Raw genomic sequence first — 19,159 nt, 5'->3', positions numbered from 1 at the left:
GAAATAGAAACAGACTCCGACTCAAAACAAAGACAACACAACACCACGAGCACGATGATGAGCGTGCAACAGAAAGGTCACGGCACTGCCGCGGTCAAGTGACTAACTTATTCCATGTGAGGGAGAGAGAGACTGGGCGTGAGTGTGTGTGTGAGTGTGTGTGTGTGTGTCTATTAACTTCTCCAAGCAAACGCTGCCTTAACTGTCCGACAGGTCGTTTCGACTCAGACTTGAGCGCCTGTCTGCATTAGTCACCGCTCTCTGCTCCGTCTCTAGCATCATTCGGAGCGAGTGAAGTCCTAGTGAATGAGCAAGCAGTGGAAAACACTGTCGAATATTGACCTAACCCTTTACCCGCAAAGCTCATAATTTCATAATAATTAACGCTGTTTAGGTTTTACGTGGCTTAAAGAAAAACAACAACGTGCGAATCCGGATGAATCTGCCTCCTGCACCTGATTAACTGACCTGCAATCGCCAGCCAACGCGAGATGCCGACACAAGCGCCAGATCAGTTTACTACCCCACTCCCCGGGAGTTAGTTCTCGCCTGTCTTTATCAGCTGCTAAACTGTTTGCTGGTCCTGGCCATGCGGTCGCAAGCCAGCGAAGTGTGTCCATCAGTTCGTTATAGGGCCGACTGACCTGTGCGGAGGCCGCGGAGTCGTTCAAGGCTCTCTGCAGGGCGTGGCTCAGGCCCTTGGACAGGTTCTGTTTCAGGATCAGGTCCAGGCGGTTCCTGCGCAGCTCCATGGACAAAACTGTGGAAGGAAGACATGTTTTTCTAACCACGTCTAGAGCCTACGTCGCAGTGATGTCCCCACGGCCCCCGTGGGTCGAGAGATTCAATGTCCCTCTTAACGTCATGAACGTCACTCAGCTGCAGCGGGAGCTCGGCCTCTGTTTTAATCTAGTCTCCTCTGTGACCGTGGCAACCGGATGCCCATCTCTCGGCAATAGCACAGCATCTCCGATAAAAGGCTGCAATCTCCAGCTCCCTATTAATCTAACTGTTTACACTCCGGGAAATCTCTGCCCTTCCCTCTGTGCAATACCAAATTAATTCACGCGCATGTAATTACAGCTTGGTCGCACAATAGGTACATTAAGTCTCTAAGCTTCTGAAATGGTATTTAATGTGTATTCATTATTACTCTGTAATCGCTTTTTTTGTCCCAGTAGAATAGCTTAAGGCATAATGTTGAATATGTTGTGGGTGAATTGATAACGGACAACGCAATACCTGGAGAAACAGTATATTATCTTTTATGAAAATGACCTCAATGTCTTAGCCATTCATCCTGCACCGTTCATCTTCTGGTATTGATCTCCCACACATTATTAATCATTCTGTTTGAATACTTTTAGAGAAATGTCCTTAATCTAATATAAGCATCTCACTCCAAACAGTCCTATGACGGGACACGGGTCTCATACCTGTTCTGACCCAATACTTCTCGGTCACGTTGCACGGTAGAGGACTTTCCTCGGCAGCGGTGCTCGACGGAGGTTCTGTGGTTGTGGTAGGAGGCGGCGTTGCGAGGTCCGGCGTGAACACAGTGGCGACAGGTGCCTTTGTCGTTGTACTTGCAGTAGTCGTAGTAGTGGTGGTGGCGGCAGTAGTAGTCGTAGTGTTGGTGGTAGTCGTGGTGGTGGTGGTGGTGGGAGGAGGAGTGGTGGTGGTGGTGGGGGTGGTGGTGTTTGGGGCTACAGTGGTGGTCGTGGTTGGGGCAGGTGTGGTTGTGGTGGTTGTCGTAGGCGGAGCCGTAGTCGCTGTGGTCCGATCGGGGCTCGTCGGTTGCTGCGTTGCTGTGGCCGCGGCGACATTGGGTGCTGATGTCACAGCACTCACAGTGGTCCCCGCCCGCACGGCCGCGTCATCGGCAGTCACAGTAAGAGCGGTCGTTGAGGGCGTCGTCGTGGTCACCGTCGTCAGCTGAAGGCTGTCACCGGTCACAGTGTCCGGGCTCGTGGCGTTTGAGGCCACGGTGGATCCTGGCGGCGTCCGCGCGCTCGCCGTAGTGGGTAACGGCAAAGCTGACGTGGTGGCGGTGGCGGTTGACGGAGACGTCCCCATGGCGGTGCTCGACGTGGGCGTGGGGCGTGAGGTGTTTCCGGCGCGCGCGGGCACAGTGGTGTTCCATTGGTGCGTGGAGAAAGGGCTGGTGACGTTGGCGGGAAGTGTGACGTCGTGGTCGCCCGCCGTGGACAGGAGCGACTCGGAGACGGTGGGGAGGTCCCAGGCCGGCAGGCTGCTCACCGACTCCTCTGCAGGGAGGAAAACAGAGGTCACGGTGGCGTCTCAGCATGTCGAGCACCCACGTGGTCAATTAAACTGTAGAAAATGAAAGAGCTGAAACATGTTTGAATGACGGACAACCTGGCACCGTACCTGAACTGAGGCTGCTGTTGCTGTTGGAGGAGCTGCTGTTGACAGCAGCCAGAGAGACGTTGTTCGATCCCGCCGTCTGACTCCTGTTACTGGGTGGGGGGGGCGAGGAGGATGAGGACAGGGAAGGCAAAGAGGATGCTTTTGCCTTAGAGGACGAGGAAGTGGAGGAGGAGGAGGAGGCCTTGGATGAGGATGAAGAGGTGCTTCTGGTCCAAGCGGCTTTAGACAGCAGCCCTAAAGGTTTTCCCGCCGCCGGCGCCTGCAGCTCTGTTGTCTCTGCCAGCATGGTGAGGACTGATGAGAAAGCCGCCTGCTCTCTTTGGCCTTCTCCACGCAGCCCCTGCTCCCCCAGCCAGGCAGCTGGGTCCCTGGGCCTGTTTGGCAGGTCGCCCCCCTCCCCGTCCACGGGCCTCCACTCAGCCCCGACTTCAGCCCAGGCTCGGGTTCCCGACAAAATCCCAGTCTCCGCAAAGACTTTGCCGCCTGCTCCCGGACGCACCCCTGCTTCCGTTTCTGTCCAGACCGCCGCCCTGTCCTCGGCGAACATTTTGCCCTCAGACCAGGCTCCAGGGCCGACGCCGGCGCTGGCGCCGTCCGTCGAATCCTGTTCTCCGTCTCCAATTCCAGGGGCGGCTGAGGGGCTGGAGGGCACTGCGGGGTCCGGAGGCGATACAGCCCGGCTCTCTGAGTCACGATGACCTCCCTCAGCTGTGGGAAACCAGAGAGACGGGGGGAGGGGGGGGGGGGGGGGGGGGGGGGGGGGGGGGGGGGGGGTGAAAAGAAAATGCAGTAAATAGTGTTCAATTAGGAGTTGTGGAAGGCGATAAGATCAGTTTTTGAGTCATCAGTGCCACAGGCCACGCAATGACTTCATTGGAAATTCATCCTTCACGAACACACACACACACACACACATGAATACACACACACACACACACACACAAACACACACACACACATGAATACACACACACACACACACACACACACACGAACACACACACACACACACACACACACACACACACACATGAACACACATGAACACACACAACACACACACACAGCTGCGGGCCTCTAAATCATTAGTCCTCATAATGCCACTACAACTGTCCAACTGCCTGGAGATTTAAAACTGCTTTCACTCACACACACGACAGCACACACACTTCTCATCTGCTCTCCGGCAAATACATCTTCTCATTCTTTCTCTCCTTCATTTCACACACACACACACACACACACACACACACATACTTATCCAAAAGGATTAACGGGAAAAAAAAACTCGACAAAAAAACTCAAAGTACGACTGTGGAAAAATTGTAATAATGTCTAAAAGTAGGTCACTTATGTTTTCAGAGGATGAAGCATAGGGAATTAATTTAGATGTTCCAGAGTGTTTAAATTGGGACACTCACTCTCACACACACACACACACACACACACACACACACACACACACACACACACACACACACACACACACACACACACACACACACACACACACACACACACACACACACACACACACACACACACACACACACACACACACACACACACACACACACCCTAATCAGCTGCGATTTCACAGTTACTAATCTGATCTGTAAGGTTAGCCATGCTTCCCTGTGGATTTATTATTCCTAGAACATACAAAACCTCCCCGGCTCCGGCTCCAGCTCATGAACTGCAATCTCCTGAGCAAAGTTTGGTTTGAGGTATTTTTGTAAGTTATGATAGTTTTATGTAGTAGTTTTTATTTTTTTTATTTTATTTGACACCACACATGACGGATACATGGAAACGGAGCGGCACAGATAGAGTCCGGTCAAAGCATTTGGCTCCGGCCATTATCTCCGCTCTCGGAACCGGCCTCATCTCCTCCGTGGCTGCGACAAAGCCCGGGGGTTTGGCAGACTGAGGCGATTACCCTGCCCGACACGTTCCCCCTCGGAGGCACCTTTGGCCGTGGTGGAATCGAAAGGACGAGGGGGGTAAAAACCAAGGATTGCGACAACGGTTCATTGCGTCGGCCTCGTTTGATCGCAAGAAAAAAAGGTTCCGTCTTTGGCGTCGAGCTCCGTCTGTTCCCCTTCTTCGCGTAAGAGGGGAAGCAAATGTAGGCCAGGGTATTTCAATATATTTATATTTAAAGGGCATGCTCATTTCAGCCTGCAAATGTGTGAAGTGTGTGTGTGTGTGTGTGTGTGTGTGTGTGTGCGAGTGTGTGTCTCACACTCGTCCCACTCTCCCCCCAATGTGTCAGCGGAGGATTGTATTAATTAAGAGACAGTGATTCTGAGGCTTTACGGGACTCAGCTGCTCCCAAATCCTCTGGACACCTGCTATAAGGCGTTTAATCCACCGCGCTATTAACCGCCGCCACTGAGCAATTCCGGCGTCTTCTTCCGGGTCCATGTTGTGCGTTTTACGCCGACATCCCGAGCACCGTTAGTCAGCTTGAGAGAGAGGATGGAACAGCGACGCTACATACGCATGGCAGGGGCAATTACTCCGGGCTCCGCGGGGGGGAGAGCAACGTGCTCGTTAAACTGAAACCCGAAGAGCCGTCTTTCCCTTTTGTTCCGATTCATCGCATCCAAAAACCCACCACGCGGCTCTTCAGCGCATAGTGTTCCACTGGCTCTGAGCAGATGGTGATGGAGATGTCAAAGGGGGATAAATGCCGAAAGCAAGCGAGCTCTGCCTGAACACAAACATTTCCTGCTAACATCCGTTCATGTATAAATATGAAACTAAAAATGAAACCAGAGACTAGAGAAGGAACATTGTGGACTGTTTAGCAGCGTAGGTGCCAGATGTTCCGACCAGGAGCTGGTGGAGACCAAAACATAGCTCACAGGAGAGTGAATACTGGACCCACATCCATCACATCCATCCATCATCCATTACATTTTTGTAACTTACAACGTGCCCAATATTCAACAACAACAACATAACTGGGTTGACAATGTGACCTCTTATTCAATGGTCCACTCTCTGCCGCTTTGTGTAGCGAGCCATTATGAATCAATTCCTCTGAATGGAATAATGGAGGGATGAATGGAGGGATGAATACATAGATCAATAGATGGAAGGGCTGTGCCATGTGCATGACTGTTAGCCGTGTTTTGACTGTTTTCTCTCCTCCCAACAGTTCGCCACCTGCTCTGGCTGAGAGCGACATATGTGGATACCATCAGACCTCTGACAAAAACGCTGGGAAAGGAGAACCTCCACTGAGAACAAATATGGACAGGATGGATGGATGGATGGAAGGGTTGATGGACCGTAGGACAGACGTAGTGGATTACAGATGGATGAATGTGGATCAGAGCAGACCTGACCTGCTTTATCTTTTTGGACAAAACAGTCCGACAGGACAGTTTTTTTTGTTGCTTATTTCCGTGTTAGAACATTCAGCTTATAGCAGATTATGAGAATCGTCAAATGCAAATGGCGCACAAAACCACTACTGGCCATTTACGAGGCTTTAGAGCGATGCGATGTTATTTATTGGCCGCGGCGCCTTGCCAGCTGGAGCCGTTGGTCCACCGATGCTCTGCTGAATCTCTGTGCATGCCAAACCAAACCCTGTGTAGCCCTGCCAGGTCGCTACAAGCTTTTCAGACGGATCTGTTCCCAGGTGCCCCGATAATACAATGGTTAATGTTTGTGGGGCTACGGGCACAGTTTTTTTTTCCCCCCTCCTCGGGCCGAGTGCTGGAGCTGTGGGCCAACAGTTGACCGCTCTGCTGCCGCCGTATAACTGTGAGCGGGACAGGTGGGAAGGAAGTGTGAGAATGGTAGTGAGCCAACGTGGTCTTCGGCTCAGGGGGATAAGTGAAGAGGGGGCGTCTCATTAGCTGAATGTGCCAACTTGGTGGCAGGTTTTGTTCACAGTAATTGTGAAAACTAAATCTACACCAGCCTCAGCAACTAATGACACAAGGGAACACGACGGCCCTTCACAAGTCAGTAGAGACGTGACCGCACCCAACACATTTACATTTTCAAGACGACAAGGCTCAGGAAGTAGAGCGGTCGTCGAGTGAGCATGAGTTTCCTGGTTTGATCCCAAGCGCCTCAAGAGTGTGTCGAGGAAGTGTCCTTGAGCAAGACAACGAACCCCTGACTGCTCACGATGATCAGTGTATACATGTGTGTGTGGATGGATGAATAGGATACATATTTAAAAGTTCTTTGAGTGGTCGATGGACTTGAAGAGCATCTTTAACCACATTAGCTGCATGGATCCAAGGATGGTAATTATGGTCGTTTAATGCAGACTGACATGATTCGACAAAAGATTTTGGTTTAGGACCAAATATCTCCAAGTTGACTGACTTTTCCATTAGCCAATGTAAGCATGCAAACAAGTTGCCTGTTAAGTATGAGTATTTTCATGATCATTGAGGACTGAGTCCCTTGAGCGTGAGGAAATATGTTGCATTTTTCAGAATTCGTTTTTCAGATAAAGCCTCTGTGGTTGAAGTGGGAGAGCTGGTAGCGAGTCAGAAAATCGCTCGCACACTCATGATGCGATTGAGAGACTCAGTGGGAGAGCGGATGGCCCCAAGCCAAGTCAGTTTTGTCCAACAGGACGGACGCCGAACCGTTTCCTGGAACTATTCAGGGCATCCATCTGTCTGCGTGTGGGCGAGTTAGGGAAAAACAATGTGGATGGACCGTGGAAGGGATGAAAGGTCGGGTAGAAGGATCAATGGAGGACAGTGGAAGTGAGTCATGAAAGTAACTGTCTGCACTGAAAATTTTAGGGAAGCTTATTATCTCGTCTTACTCATCAGCGTGATACTTTAAGTCTCACCATTTCAACGGAGTAGTGTGACAGCATATGGAGGGATGGATGGATGGATGGATCAAGGTGTAGGAACAATCCCAAGAGGTTTTTCATTCGCTGAAGCTTCTCATACTGGAGCCAAAGTGTGAGACAGTCTGCCTGACAACAACGTCTGCCCATTGTGTGCCACTTGACGGCAGCAGACAATCACATCATCCACTAAACAGTGAAGACAAAGTGTAGGGAACATTCCCGCTTTGCCAGTTTATATGAATACTAAAAAAAATTGGTTCATTTCAAGATGATATCGGTATATTTTTTCCGCATTTACAAGTATCTGCCATATCTCGTCAAAGCGTAACTGCTTCAAAACATCGTGGATTGATGGACGGACGGATGCATGGATCGGCTTATGACTGTCGATGAATCACCTCAGTTTCTCTACATTGCATCAGCAGCTTGTTTGAAGGGAACACACATATGTTTCGAGCACACAACACACGCGCACAAGCAGAAAATCGAAAAAAACCTCCTTGATCTTCTACTGTTTGCGGCACATGCTCTCAATGAGCCGCTTCTACGCGGCCTGTTCATGCTGGTCCTGTTTGTTGCGCTGTTCTTTTGTCTCGCAATAAAACTTACCAATGACACAATATGATTGCTGTTGGACCAGTTGTTGTGAGGACATTGAGGCTGGTCTTCACATCTTTAAAGACCTGTTTCAAGGTAAATGGTGTTTCCAGTTGTCCGACTGTTGCTGTTTGTATCGTGACCGGGGCGAATATTTGCGCGGGATGTGTAGATTTGCGTTATGATCCTGCGACCACACTTGCACAAGTGACGTGACACGGAAATTCACGGCGAGTTCGGTGTGAACGCAGCATCAGACGTGGTTTTAGGGTAAAGGGTTGGACTTAGTCATAGGTCGGGGCTAAGGTCAGGTTTCGGATTTGGCATTTAGTTCTGTGGGTGTTTGTGTGTGTGTGGTGTGTGTGTGTGTGTGTGTGTGTGTGTGTGTGTGTGTGCGTGTGTGTGTGTGTGCCTGTGGTCTTTGGATGGGAGCGGGGGAAGCAACAAAAAGTCACAAATGTCAAGCTGAAATGTCATTTTCACAGCTGTTTGAGTCGAGCATTCAGGGTGTCGGGGTCAATTCAGAGCTAAACATACAAGAATTGCCGTGTCAAGTTGTGTCAAGCAGAAACTGGAAACTGCTGAAACGACGTGAAACGCAGGAATTCGACCTCTCTGGTGTCAGGCATGTTTTAATCGTGAAGAAAATTCAGTAGAAAGAGGGCTTTTTTAACCATCCATAATGCCATCTTATACATACTGTATATACATTAAAGAAGCTTAGAATACTTGATTTGAATAATAACCTCATACATAAACACAGAGCGACAAACTATATGCCACCCAAATGTCAGGTCAGTCAGTGAACGAAAGAAAACAAAACTGTGCAGAGACGGAACCTATTTGAGGCGCCAGTAAATCAACAGCTCCCTTCAGCCTGACAGCAGGGCTGCTTCTGCTGCCGGGTCTCCACGGCAACCGCAGGGATGCTGTCACCGGGGTAACCATTAGCATAGATAAAGAAGGAAAACAGAGTGTTCTTTGCTCGTGTGACGTCCGTCGGGATGTTCTCTACACAAACACCGTCATCAACTCTCGAATTTGCAAGTGAGCAGGGAGACAAAATGAATTTGTGTCATATAATAAACAGGGACCAAATGCAGACCAAATGTATCTGCAGATGAATGAACACATGTTGTTTTGTTTGTCTTTGTAATTAAACCATACGATCACAATCGCCCACTTTTGTTTTGTTGCACAGAAATCAGACGAAGCTCGACCCGCAGTCGCATCAGTGCCCGCATTATCACAGCTCATGGTAAGAAGCAGCGTTAGATGAAAACGCATATGTGAGGGGCTTAAAGGGCTAGCAAGTGATTTTAATCCAGTACACTTTTTGTAAGAATCAGCTAATATTTCCGCGAGGTCTGCTAGCTGTCGGTTCTGTGTGTAAATCTAATCCAGTTTTTCGGCTCAGCCCTCGCTCTGTAGATTGAAAACACCCAAAATTGGTGCGGCCCGCACCACACAACACTGTGTGTGCAGTGTTAAAGCTACAGTGTGTCATATTTAGAAGAACTCATTCACAGAAATTTAATATATTGTCCATAACGATCTGTTCATATATGTATAATCAACTCTGAATGAGTTAAATATAGTTCCATGAGGTGGACCCGACCCCCGTGTGAGTCTCCATGTTTGCTGCGTCGTGTTGAATACGGTCGTTGCACAAAAACATAGAATAAACCGGAAAATGGAATCAGCGGTGCGCCACCATAAAGTGTCCCCTGTCGGCCGCTCAGTTGGTTGTGGTTTGCAACCTTACCACCAGATGCCAAAAATTACACACTGGGGCTTTAAGAGACGTGCTAGCAACTGACGCTACGACGCAGGGGTTTTGGCCTCGCGGTTAGCCCGTCCGTCTCACATACCCGAGTTTGCGTGATCCATAGAATCCTCAACAACAACAACAACAACAACAACAAAGAGAGAGACAAGCTTTCTCCAAAAAAACACTTACTGCCCCTTTAACACACGGTGGCAACAGTTCACACATGAATGATAAATGGAACCATGAATTGTTTATTAATCTATCATAATAAAATGATGATCACTGAGGGGGAACTACAAGCATTAGCTGACAACAGGAACACGGGACAGAGAGCAGAACAGACAGCAAACAAAATATCTGCTTTCATCTGAAATCACTCTCACAATGTTTTAGATGTTATACGGCAGCTATAAATGAAATATGTTTATGAGAGGAAGGGGTCAGCGGTGCGGAAAACAAAACAATTAGTGTAGGTGTCGTCTGAAGATTATAATGAGGCCTCAGACTGTACGCGACCTTCTGTTTGCTGCGATTGGGCACGGTGGGTTCTCGCTCCGACAACATCCAACCAATCCAATGTGGCAAACTATCACACGCTTGATACGATATGAAATTACGCTTTTCCTCACACAAGGAGTTTTTTTTTATTGCCCCTGAGATTCCGGCAATCTGAAACTTTTAAAACTGATTTATTAATGTCAAAAATGCTTGGGCTTGTTTTCCGCAGAGATATGGTGTTTCACGCTGTTTGTTTACTGGAACAAATCGCTCAGCTACAGTGAAGATGATTAACAGAATAACAGAGATACAGATTGAATGTATAACAGCTGCAACACTGCACACGTATGAAACCACGGCCCCTGAAAGTGCTGTTTGTATTGACTGCATTTGTTTGATTTCTTTTAAATACATTCACGACCTTGGAAAATCCCTTTGACCTTGTGCCTCCAGTCCTGTTCCCACAGTAACGACCTTGATCTACACTACAGGGCCCAACACCGACAGTTGGAAACGAATCAATAGACTGTATATGAAAAATGGACGTAGTCACCGGGTCTGGAAACGTCTGTATTCTCTGTACTGACCAGCAGAGGGCGACTCCACTGGTTGTTTTTATAGAAGTAAACGACGCTACTTCTCACTTGATTTATAACGTTAGTATTTATAATATATAATAGTTCATTTTGTAAATTCTGGTCTTATTTAGAGTCAAATAGACGATAGAGCACCGTAGCGTGGATACTGCGTGATCGACATCCCAGGCCCAAGCGGCGAGAGGCAGATTATTCTCACGCAGAGCATCATCCGAAATGTCAGAACTTTGGCAGCAGAGTGCGGGAGCAGCATCACCTCGTCGGCTGCCAGGTGCCTAACAGGAAGCAGGATAATTCAGGGCGGTCTGCTGGGATATCTGTTATTACTCAGTCGGTATCCATCCATCCATATATCTGCCCGGCTGGCTGGCTGACTGCCCCCTGCGCTGCTTTGGCAGGCGGCAGGCATCTGGCGTTGTCTGGCAGTATTTAGGCCGGCTGGCTGCTTGCTCCTCCTCCTCCTCCTCCTCCTCTTCCCGCCTGGCTCCCATGTCAATCTGCTGCCTGTTCATACTGATCACACCGTCTGAAAACCTGTAATTAACTCAGTTCGTTACGTAGTCGCCCGTAGTCAAGGTGACAAGGTGCAGTCGGTCAGTGAGCCGAGTCACCCGTTGCCGGGTCACTGCAGAGCAAAGCCGGGCCAGATATCAGCGGCGGTGATGGAGGCGGAGGCTGCCCGACGACAGGCCGCCAGGCGGGGCTGCTGCCCGTTGCTGATTGGTCCTTGAGTAATTCATTGTCTCGTCGTCTCGTTCCAAAGTCGTTTGTTTGATTTATTCAAATCGCGTTGCGTGAAAATCGACGTCAATTTATTTTAACCTGCAAAATTGGTTGTTTTCTGTGTATGGTTTTGTCTTTTTGTTATGAAAACAACACTGACATGAAAAAAATCATTGCTCACCGGGAGGTAAAGAGCAAAATCACCTGAGCTGAAGCTCTGTAAAGGTCAGAGAGGCTGTGGAGTCGGGGGATATTTCTCTTCACCTTTTCAAATTGTCATTAACACCGTTAATCTAAGACATAAATAACGTTGATTATACGTTGATTATGGACACTTTTATTAAAGTGACACCGTTAAGTGTTGCTGAAAAGATACAAGTGTTGAGTTGAGTTTCCCTTTAAGATTCTCTTAGTTTTAAAAACTGACCTTTTCAACAAAACACTTTTACATTCTGTAAAAAATTACCAGCAGCCACAAATTCATTTTATCACAAGACAAATGATGAGCATCGGAGGGGCGGTGCACATGCTGTCTATGACTTTAGTGGTGCGTTCACACCAAACGCGAAACGTATTGTTTGTAAGTCACGAGCTTAATATTCGCGGGATGCAATGTCGAGAAGGCCAACTGGCGTTGAGATTCTCCCTCCAATCACTGACGTCTGCGTCCGGTGTGAACGCACCATAAGTATTATTCTGTAATAATGCAATTTCATAACGACGTCATCACGACGTTGTTTATACCATATGATGAAGATGATAAATGATTGGTTCATCTAAATAAGCTGCAGATCGTCTTTTAATCTTACTATACTATGTGATGTAGACATCTAGACATTAGGTCTTGTCCAATAAGATCCCTTGAAATATGTATTTTTGAACTATGCATGGCCTCATTTTTTTCTTTTTCTTGTCCATCATCATCGTGAGAAACATCAAACTTCTCAAACTGATTGTCATGATATATTATTGGTCATATCAATTTCTGAGCAGTAGTAGCTAATTTAGCACTTTGAGATGCTTTTAGCAATGAAAAGTGCTCTATGAATGAAATTTATTATTATTTGAATTAATTGGGACACAATTCAGTTTTTCCCCCAATTTGATTAAATATTGACATCTTGTAACGACATGGTGCACGACACAAACCTTGTTTACAGTATCTGTAAAAAAAAAACGTTATATCCCAGAAGACTCTACACACCGCGTATACACACACAGGAAGTGAATCTGGTACATACACACAAGGAGGTAAGGACATGCGGACGGCAGTAAGTAAGTACAGTATGCAGTCATGCAGTCATTAGGACGAACGCACACAGGCAGGCGGCGCCTCATCTGTGCTGCGTCGTCCCGTGTGACCCCGGCTCTCACGGTCATGTGACCAGCTCCGGGGGAACTCGGGAGGTCGGCGAGTCTAGCATAAACAGAGCTGGAGAGACATCCGAGGCTGCTGCACACGCACACGCACACGCACGCACACACACACACACACACACACACACACACACACGAGCCTGCAGACATTTATTCAGAGGCGCAGAAGAAGACGTCGGCACAGGAACGCTCGGGTTCTCCACAAACACCTTTTTCAAGGAATAAAAATAGACACACTCCTTCTCCACTTACTGTCCATCTTCACACACACACACACACACACACACACACACACACGCACACAGATATAAACAGACACGTACACAAAACCACACTGGAGCTCAGTGTGTTCGCATGTATAGCTGAAGTGACGGATGTAGAAAGAGCCGAGTTCGACGGGACTTGGAAAGGAACCGCGTGATGGCTCGGACATAAACACGCGCAGACTCTTCGGCGTAGAGTTTGTTCCTTGATCAAACTGTGGATTGGGAAGCAACTGCAACTGCAACAAACGCGTCACATGGACATGTTCGGCGGCAACGTCTCCAGATCTCCAGCAGGGTCGGAGATTGGTTTGCGGACAAGCTCGACAGACTCTGCACACATTCCTAAGCGGCTCCCAACACCCTCCCAGCTGACGCCCCGTGCCGATGGACAGCCGCCGTGTCGGCATGGTGATCACCTGAAACGCTGAAGTTCCACAATACTGTAAGTCAGGAAAGATGTTCGTCAGAGAGACATTCCTTTGCCATTGTCTACCAGTGGGACACGTTCACAACAGAGGGACATTTTCCGCGACGTTCAGACGAGGGGTCACGACAGGTCACACTTCACTTTGCCAGAAACCGGAAATCGGCCCAATAATGAACCCCCTTAAAAAAAAAAGGCCTTAGTTACATCATTGTACACTGATGGTGACATTTTGCAATTTTAATACTGCACTTTAAACAATTAGGGATTATGGTTTTAGCTAAACGGCATACCTTCCTGTTTTTTTAACAAGATGCATTTAGTGAAATTGCTCACACACACACACACACACATGCAAGCACACACCAATGTGTGTGTGTGTGTGTGTGTGTGTGCCACACACTGAACTCCGGAGCCTTTAGCTCATGTCGAGCCACACACAAGGGGACAAAAACTCTTACATCACCCTCCTAAACCCATTTACTCCGTCGCACAACCACAAACCCAGTAATCCTTGCGAGCATGGAGACGGAGTGACACACACACACACAGACACACACACACACAGACAAAAACACACACACACACGCACACACGCGCGCACACACACACACACACACACACACACGCACACACGCACACACACACACACACACACAGAGACACAGACAGACAGACGAACGTGATAAATAAAGGAGCGATCATGCAACTCGCTTAAACTGGATCACTCACACACACACACACACACACACACACACACACACACACACACACGCAGACACACACACACTTACACCAGCTCACACCTCATCTCCCGCGTCATTGACCACAGACAACCTGCTGCTGCTGCCGAGGCCTCGCTCAGCTCTGTGATGACGGCGGATGTGTTTTCGTATTAGGGAGCGTTTGTGTGGAAATGTGTGTGTGTGTGTGTGTGTGTGTGTGTGTGTGTGTGTGTGTGTGTGTGTGTGTGTGTGTGTGAGCGTTGAGTTTACGGTGTACGGTGAGAGGACGGATGCCGGTGCCCCTGCTTTGTTTCGTTCAATGTGTATTTATCGAATGCGGAACATTGCCGATAAACGTCTTGCACGAGTTCCATATTTTCCATATTATCATCGTGCCCTTTAACCCACACAGACACATATTGAACCCACATGACCTAACAGGGAGGTGACACACAGAGACGACCAGTCCCCGGGATTCTCAAAGAAACATAGTAAAAGGCCCCATGGAATTTATTCAATGATTTTTCGATTTCGATTTCAGGGTGGCTGATCCTGAGGAATTTTCTCGATCCAAATGTCGCTCTGGACGTTTTTTCCCGGAGCGAGCCCACCCCCCCAAAAAACTGTCGGACACGATCTCCTGTCGGCGTCTCGTGGCACAAGCAGCCACTCGTGGTCACGGAGCAGGTGGCGTTGATCCTCGGACGCGTGTTCCTGAGGCGGGGGTGATGGAGCCGTTCCTTGCCAGAAACTGCTGCGTGGATCTTGTAAAGCCTCGTATCCAGAGTTTGGGAAGAGGACCGCTTCCTCTTGCTCATCTTCTTTCCCCACACGAGACGTCTGTTGCACTTTGCTAGTTGCCAAAGAGAAGCGAGCAGATGCTCCTTTCGCCCACGGAGACATTAGGTGTCTGTATGTTTACGATGTGCAACTTGACAAAATTCCTTTTCCCTCTCAGCGACACTGCAGAGTTTTGGATCAGAGAGACTCCCTCCACCGCCAGTCAACGGGACGGGACGGATGTTCGAGAGATGAGGGGAAGGTGCCAAGGGAGGACACGGGAAAACATCGAGCCGCGCGATCCGACGGCACCGCTGTGGACGACGCTGGAGCCAGTCTTTGGCGCCGCGCACCGACAACGTTGTCAAGGGGAACCCTGGCACCGCGGAACAGAAGGAATCCGGAGAGGATTGGAATGGACGCGACCTGATTGAGCAGACAGGAGTGTAAACTGGGGATCATGACAGGAGCAGGCAGGGAGCCGTGTGAGAAGAGAGCAGAGGGAAGGGTTGACAACCAAAGGAGAGAGAGAGGGCCGGAGCGAACGGGGCGACTCCTCATGCAGAACAGGGAGATCGGTACGCCGGACGGAGCGGGAGGGGAAACGATCCCCGAGGCCCAACGGCAGCCGCTGCGAGCCGGCACAAAGAGAGAGGCCGCGGAGCGGGATGTAATCTGAGAGGGTTTCTCCCGCTCGGGAGTCGTGACGTCGTGCGTCCGAAAGTTCCAACTTAGAAATAAAAGTTTTTCCAGGGTGTTATCTTCGCAGTGACCCCGCGACCTCTCCGCCGCGCTGGTCAGCTCGGTGGAGATCGCATGTCTTACAGACGCGATAAAAACATCTGGAAACGCTCCAGCTATGAAAATATCGCGTCCGTTGTCGCGGTGAAAGTACCTCGGGGATTGGAGGAGGTCGTCGAGTTCGTTCAGAGTCTGACGCCGGGCACGGTGTTCTCCGCCCACGCACAGAACGACGAGGACAACCTGACGACCGAACAACGGGAAGAGGAAGTCGGAAAATGATTAACCGGACAACTTCCCCCCGCGGCGTGAGCGCGGCGGAAGCATCGCGGAGGTGGAGCGGTCCAAGGTGCGGCCGAGTGAACTCGTGAATCACGGGTGACGCCGCGAAATATTATTTGACCATTTGCTGTTGATTAGGTTAAAGTACAGTATAACAGTGGATCGCATGACATGAGCTGCTTCTCGTATGTTCTTTTTAAAAAGGAGCATTAAGTGGACATGCTCAAAGCTGAGTGTAGTACTTCCTTCTTAGACACTTTCCAAGCATGAAGTGAGAGATAAAAGATGAATTTTTATGAACATGAACACACGGTGGCCAGATGGCAGGAGATGATAATGTCTAGATATTATCAATTTATTCTTCTGGGTTTTGTTCTTGAATGTTCGCGCGTGTGTTTCTGTGTGAAGATGGAAGATCGGGTCACTTCAGGTCTCAGAGTTTTTACACAGTTTTCTCGTGTGTTTTTGTCGGAAAGTGACATTTTCCTCAAGACGCGTGGGAAAAAAACGACCAAATAATTGAAGGCGGCCATTTCCTCTGGAGAATGTCAGGAGGGGGAGACGAGTGTCTTTGTAGTGTGTGTGAGACATACACACACACACACTCTGTACTGTACACGAAAAAAACAACAGAGAGGGAAGTTCAAAGCCCTAATTCGCTTATGAATTTTTATTAACTCGAGTGAGCCCTCAAAAAAGGAACACATCACACACTCATGTGGTAACACAAGTGCACACTCAAACACACTCAGACACTCATACACACACACACACACACACACACACACACACACACACACACACACACACACACACACACACACACACACACACACACACACACACACACACACACACACACACACACACACACACACACACACACACACACACACACACACACACACACACACACACACACAGCACTTTGACTGATGATTTTTAAGTGTGTGTGTGGCAGTACACAGTGTGTGCGTGTGTGTGTGTGTGTGTGTATGTATTGATTTTCTGGTAAAACATGTCAAAACTGCGGCAGGACGCACCATGTGACTGTGAATAAACCAATGAGTGAGCTGAGTGGATGTGATTGGTCCTGAGCGCCTGGTGTGTGTTTGCCCTTACTGTGTCCCCTGCAGTGTGTGTGTGTGTGTGTGTGTGTGTGTGTGTGTAAGACATGTACATCGCGAGTTGATTTCTGACAGAAGATATTCAGACATTAGTTTGATTTATCGCTGTGCTCCTCCTCCTCCTCCACCCGACTCACATCAGTCAGTGCCTCCGCCCGGCGACGATGAAGTCGCTGATGCAGATGAACAAAAAGAAATAAGGCTTCTGCACTAATTAGTCTCCATCTGTTGTGGAATCGTCTGAACCGTAAAATCATGTCCTCGTGCAAAAGCAGAGGTCGACGTCTTCCCCGACGGTTGAGAAGAGGCAGAGTTCAGAGACAGAACTTCAATACTAAAGTACAAAAAAGCGACCAAGCTGGTTTCTCTCGTCACCGGGGGTAAATCACCACGGTAACTGATGCTGAACGGCTAACCTGCCCAACTGCTGACCAATCAGATCATCATTTCTACAGGATCCCTTCAGGGACAGAAGAGTTCAGAGTAACAAATGATAAAGATCAATATATATATTTTATAGATGAGTGGAATCATGTTGCTGTTCCGGACTTTTTCATGTGTCCACAAACAGTATCTATTGAACGCTGAATAAATACGTAGACTAAATCATATTAGAGCTTCATTTGAATTCAAAGAAGATGATTTGATTCCCGACAGATTCAGTTTGGTTTCTTTTTCTTTCCTCTGCAGCTCGGAACAACACGAGGAGACTGTGGCGATGAAAAGAAACGAAAACTGAATACTATGTTTGATTAGAACAATGATCCAACATTCCTCATGATTGATGAACGACCAGTCCAGTGTGAATGACGTCATCACACATTGACTTCAGCTTCTCTCCATCACAGTTTGATCATCGTCAGACAAAAGGTCAAAAAAAAATTCACTCAATAAATTCCTGTGATTATTGACTTTTCTATTTTAGTTATGTCATTTTTTCATTTCGCTTTGTATTTGTAAGCATTATTTTTGTATCATATTAGAGCTGCAACAGTTAATGGAATAATGGATTCAAACTAAATCAATCGCTGACTATTTTGATAATTAATTCATCAACAAGTAGTTGTTTTTTTTTAAAGTCAAAATTCTCTGATTTTAGCTTCTAAATTGTGAATATGTTCTGGTTCCTTTGCTCCTCTGTGACTGTGAACTGAATATCTTTGGTGTGAGGACAAAACAAAACATCATCTCGGGTTTTGGAAACACGATCGACATTTTTCACCATTTTATGAACCAAACAACTGATGGATTGATCTGGAAAATAATCGGCAGATTAATCGACATCATGATCGTTAGTTGTGGCCCTATCAAAAATATTCACTCAATATGAAACTTGATTAATTCCCGTGCTTATTATGAACATGATATTTGTATGCTGACTAACTGACTGACTGATATATAAAAAATATATTTTGAGTTGTTTCTTTTCTATTTCAGTATCACTTCACGTTGTAGAATGTCACTTTTACATTTCGCTTGAAACCGAATTCAGCTGCGGGCGTCAGCGCTTCGTATCGCATCACGTTGAAAAGACTTGATTTCGTGGTAGTTCAGCTCGACCCGGACGGACGGCGTTAGGTCGAGTGGAGCCAGATATCGAGAAGCATAATTCCTGTGTAAGTTGATCTGGCCTCGTGAATCTCATCCGGATCCACTCGCAGCTCAACTAGGTCTCCAGCAGCATGTCTGATTATGCACCGCTATGAATATTTTATGTAGATTCTTTTTTCTTTTCTTTCTATCTCTCGGCTGGTAAATATACATCAGAGCGTGCGGATGAGGTCAGACACCGCGTGCCAGTTGACTTGGATTATCTCGCCATCATTTCCTCCCTCGTGGAAAACGAAGCGTCAGATTCACGTATTTGACGGCTGGTGTCGTTCGAGCGCCGCCTCGCTCGCGTCCGTCCAAACACCCAGTGGCCACTTGGGTTTCAGTCGCCGCTCACATCAAAAAAGGCAAGAGGGAACATTCTCAGACATCGCTATGGAAACAGAGGAGACGTGCTGCAAAAAGCA

The 19,159-nt window shown here is 48.0% G+C and overlaps 1 protein-coding gene across 3 annotated transcripts in view; it reads right to left on the bottom strand.

Moving 5' to 3' along the window:
* The window catches only part of kiaa1549la (KIAA1549-like a), a 77,509-nt gene that overhangs the window by 45,692 nt on the left and 12,658 nt on the right, over positions 1–19,159 (bottom strand). For all 3 annotated transcript variants that reach the window (XM_047333506.1, XM_047333507.1, XM_047333505.1), the window contains 3 exons: positions 2,392–3,099; positions 1,437–2,267; positions 645–760 (listed from right to left, as the gene is read on the bottom strand). In XM_047333506.1, the coding sequence (XP_047189462.1) occupies positions 645–760; positions 1,437–2,267; positions 2,392–3,099 (1,655 nt within the window). The remainder of the gene's footprint in view (positions 1–644; positions 761–1,436; positions 2,268–2,391; positions 3,100–19,159) is intronic.

The sequence above is a fragment of the Scophthalmus maximus genome, chromosome 7 (assembly GCF_022379125.1).
Source record: "Scophthalmus maximus strain ysfricsl-2021 chromosome 7, ASM2237912v1, whole genome shotgun sequence".
In the NCBI taxonomy this organism is placed as follows: Eukaryota; Metazoa; Chordata; class Actinopteri; order Pleuronectiformes; family Scophthalmidae; genus Scophthalmus; species Scophthalmus maximus.
This window is presented reverse-complemented; position numbering and strand designations above follow the sequence as displayed.